Below are 4,265 nucleotides of genomic sequence, written 5' to 3' on the forward strand. Positions count from 1 at the left end.
AAGTAAGCTATCATGTAACCCCAATGGGGATGCTCTTAACAATACTCTCAATGTGATACAATTTCTCAACTATCAATACTTTAAATAATTTTTTTATTAACGTTCCGTACCATGGTCAATTATGCATATTTATGGGGGACGGAGGAAATATAAAATATACTTTTAAGATATTTTTATTTATCTATTAATATAGTATTTGATGGATAGCAATCATGATCTATTAATCAATAGTTAAAAATATAAATCTAATATTTATTAGATAAATCAATGATAGTTTTGGAGAGAAATTTTTGCAACTAAAACCTTTACTTTAATATATATAGATTATTGTTTGTAGATATTTTTCTTTTGTAAGGGTTAGTAGTATATTTTTACTCTAATAGGATTCAATATAGTATCTTTCTTTAAGAAAAAATGGAATTCAGTATATCTTTTGATATTACATGCAAGATACAATAATCCTCACGAAATACAAAAAGTGCAATTTTGTTCTTATATTATCGTCGTTTTCTAATTGAGGTTTTATATTTATTGTTCATTATCTTTGAGTTTCTATACTATTATTTGCTTTAAATAAATTATTTACTATATATAGTTTTTTTTTTAATTACTACTTAACTACTTATTTTTATAAAGAATATATAATTTGTGTATAATACTTCAAATCATATATGTATATGTTTCAAATAACACATCCATAATAACTACCGAAATTTAAATAATAATTAAGAATACATTACATTGTACATAAACTGTAATTTTAATTTTATTAAATTATACAAAAAATAATTGTACTAATACTTTTGGACTATGTCATTTCTTGAAAGCTCAATAAATATTCTAATTCAAATTTAATTAAAGGGTGATTCTAAACATAGCCCCCATTTTACTCATTATAGCCTCTTGATTAAAAAAATAATAAAAATATTAATACATATACTTTTTTTTTTTTTTGATCAGAAAAAAGGCAATTTATTAAGAAAGAAGAAGGTACCAGAGGTACCAAAGACAACTTACAACATAAAGCTATAGAGCTGTGAAGAACACCATTCCAGGATGGGTGGCTCCCACGCAAAAAAACCAAAAATCTTGTTCCAACTCCACATTCTAGTTTTAATCTCCATGATAATGCTCTTAAGCTCCCACACCTTGTCTTCGAATCTGCTTTCATTCCTCTTTCTCCAGATCACCCAAATAGTGCACATCCACAGTGCCTTAAGAAGCTGAGTACTGTTCTTGCCATTTGCCAAATACACAAAAGAAGAGAAATGTTCGGGAATACCTCGCGGTCGAGCCCAGCTGTAACCCGTCCAATTAAGAATCTGATCCCAAATCATTGCAGATTTCGGGCAGTCGAGGAACAGATGAATCGCCGACTCTTGCGGAAAAAAACAAGCAACGCAGCTCTTTTCCACCTCTCCCACTTGAATATTTCTTCGAATAAGATTGTCACAAGTTGGAAGTCGGTTTCTCAAGACACGCCAAGTTGTCACGCGAACTTTCTGTGGGGCTGTTGAATTCCACAAATCACTGAAAAGATTCATCTCTTCCGGCTCAACTCTTCTTTCCTCAATTTGGTCTCTAATTGCTTGATAGGCCGAGTTTGCAGTGTAAACTCCATTCTTTTGGGCTCTCCAAAACCATTTATCCACTGAACCTACACAAGGAGAGAAACCAGATAACTGACCAAGTAGAGATTGAGTTTGCTCGACCTCCCTGTCAAGAAGCACCCTTCGCCAATTGAGAGACCACATCCAACTCTCATCAATCCATTCCCCCATATCACAAATATTCCCATTCTTATTATTACTGAGGAGGAAAAGACGTGGGAACAAGACTTTAAGGGGCTGCTCTCCCTTCCATGCTTGATGCCAAAATTTTGTATTACCTCCGTCTCCGATCTTCCTTTTCAAGTTTTTTGCAAACCAAGAGCTTGCTTTCCCAACACCTAGATTCACAAGAAATGGGGCCGAGCCGAAAGAGGCCCATTTACCTTTTGTCAGCCCAGATGCACAAGGTATGGGGCGAGAGCTTCAAGAGGCAAGGAACCCCAAATCGCAGATACCTAATCAAAGTGACTTCCGAGATTCTGTTGGCTCCTCCCAGAGATCTTTTCCACCAACTCCAGAAAGTGACGAGATTCCACTGGTCTCGAAAGAAAGTGTGCGGTCTTCGCCGGTAACTTCGAAGAGGGACGAGCTTCGCAAGAAGGTTTCTTGGGCAAAAGGGAATCATGAAAACAGAACAATATCTTAGAAAGGTAGACAAAAGCTCTCCAAAAAACAAAGAAGAGCAGAAATTAAAGGAAAGGAACTTCAGAATTGGGGAAGCTTCATTGCCGATCTGGAGGAAGATGTGGTCGCCGGAGAGGATGCTAATTTGTATAAAGTTCGACACGCCGAGAGTCCGACTTCCAGAAAAAGGATTGATGAGATGGAAGAAGGGTCAAAAATCTGGAATCTTGGAAAAGAACTGGGATTCTCTAGCAACCTACAAGATGAGGAGATTGCAGAACAGATCGTTTCACATCAATTGAAGGAAAACGGTGAAGGAAAGCTGGGAGAGACTGACAAAGTTTTTTTATGAAGATTCTTTCTTATAACATTAGAGGGCTGGGAAGTGTGGCGAAGCAAAAGGAAGTGGGAGATCAGATCAGATTGCAGAATATCGATTTGTGCTTCGTGCAAGAAACAAAATTGGAATCCTTCTCCAATAATGTTTGCAACGGTTGGTGGGGATCTAATAATTTCGGGATGGCTTTTCGGAATTCTGATGGGCGATCAGGCGGTATTTTGAGCATCTGGGACAGAAGGAAATTCACAGCTTCAAGCAGCTGGGACATCCCAGGTGCGGTGATCGTCAACGGAACTTGGGTCTCAGGTAATCAAGAGTGTTGTTTTATTAACGTGTATGCCCCTATGGTTGCCTCAGAGAAGTTGGTGTTGTGGGATTTAATTCAGTCAATTGTTGAGCAAAATGGTGATAAATGTGTTTGTGTTCTGGGGGACTTTAACGCTATTAGGGATAAAAGGGAAAGGGTAGGGAGAGGAGGGCCTTTCTGTGTTTCTGAAGCAAGAGCTTTTGATTCCTTTATCCGTGATTGTGAGCTGATGGAATTAAGAACTCAAGAAAGAAAGTTCACGTGGTACCAACCGAATGGAGGATGTAAAAGTAAATTAGACAGATTCTTGATTAATAATCGATGGCTCTCTGTTTGGCCTGCTTCTTACGGTCGTGGACTCCAACGGTCTATCTCGGATCATTGCCCTATCCTCTTATCCACAAAAGATGTTGATTGGGGCCCGAAACCGTTTCGCTTCATCAATGCTTGGACAACACACGGGGAATTCTTGGAAGTTGTTCGGAAAATTTGGGAAGATCAGTCTATCTCAGGGTGGAGTTTCTATGTTTTCAAAGAAAAATTAAAAAGGGTAAAGCTGGCTCTTAAGGAATGGAACAAGTGCACTTTTGGTAATTTAGAGCACTCAATCACAGCTTTGAAGGATGAGCTTGAAGCCTTGGATTTGATCGACGATACTCTTGGTTTAGATGAAGGGGAATTCATTAAAAGGAATGAGATCAAAGCAAAGTTGTTTCTCCAGTCAACAAATAGAGTCAGCCTTCTTCAACAAAAAGCTAAAACCAGTTGGGCTAGAGAGGGTGATCTGAACTCAAAACTTTATCACAAAGCTATCAGTGGAAGAAGAAAGAAGAATGAGATTTCTGGTATGTATTTTAAGAATCAATGGATTGAGGACCCGAAGGAATTAAAGGAAAAGGTGAAAAACTATTTCGAGAATTTTTTCAGAAGAAAGAACAGAGTCCTACCGTCATTCCCTCCTGATTTCGTTGCCAAAAAACTCACAAATGAAGATAAGTCTTGGCTGATCCGTCCTTTCTCTGAAGAAGAAATTAAGGAAGCAATCTGGAGTTGCGATGCAAACAAGAGCCCAGGCCCCGACGGCTTCAATATTCATTTCTGGAAAAAAACTTGGGAGATTATTAAGATGGACTTCTTAAAGGTGATGAATGAGTTCCATGCTAATGGCAAGATTCCTCGAGGAGGCAATCCTTCTTTCATTGTGCTCATTCCCAAGAAAGAAGAAGCGAGCAAAATCGAGGATTTTCGACCAATTTCCCTTATCGGCAGCTTGTATAAGATCATTGCCAAAATTCTGGCGGAGAGAATGAAGGTTGTGATGGATATGATCATCTCGGAGAATCAAAGTGCTTTTATTGGTGGCAGATACATTTTGGATGGGGTC

The 4,265-nt window shown here is 38.0% G+C and overlaps 1 protein-coding gene across 1 annotated transcript; it reads right to left on the reverse strand.

The window, feature by feature from the left end:
• Positions 1 to 1,013: 1,013 nt before the first annotated feature.
• LOC131018928 (uncharacterized) lies at positions 1,014 to 1,781 on the reverse strand. Its single transcript, XM_057947613.1, has one exon. The coding sequence runs from the start codon at positions 1,779 to 1,781 to the stop codon at positions 1,014 to 1,016; it is 768 nt and encodes a 255-aa protein (XP_057803596.1).
• Positions 1,782 to 4,265: the final 2,484 nt, after the last annotated feature.

The sequence above is a fragment of the Salvia miltiorrhiza genome, chromosome 3 (genome assembly GCF_028751815.1).
Source record: "Salvia miltiorrhiza cultivar Shanhuang (shh) chromosome 3, IMPLAD_Smil_shh, whole genome shotgun sequence".
Lineage (NCBI taxonomy): Eukaryota > Viridiplantae > Streptophyta > Magnoliopsida > Lamiales > Lamiaceae > Salvia > Salvia miltiorrhiza.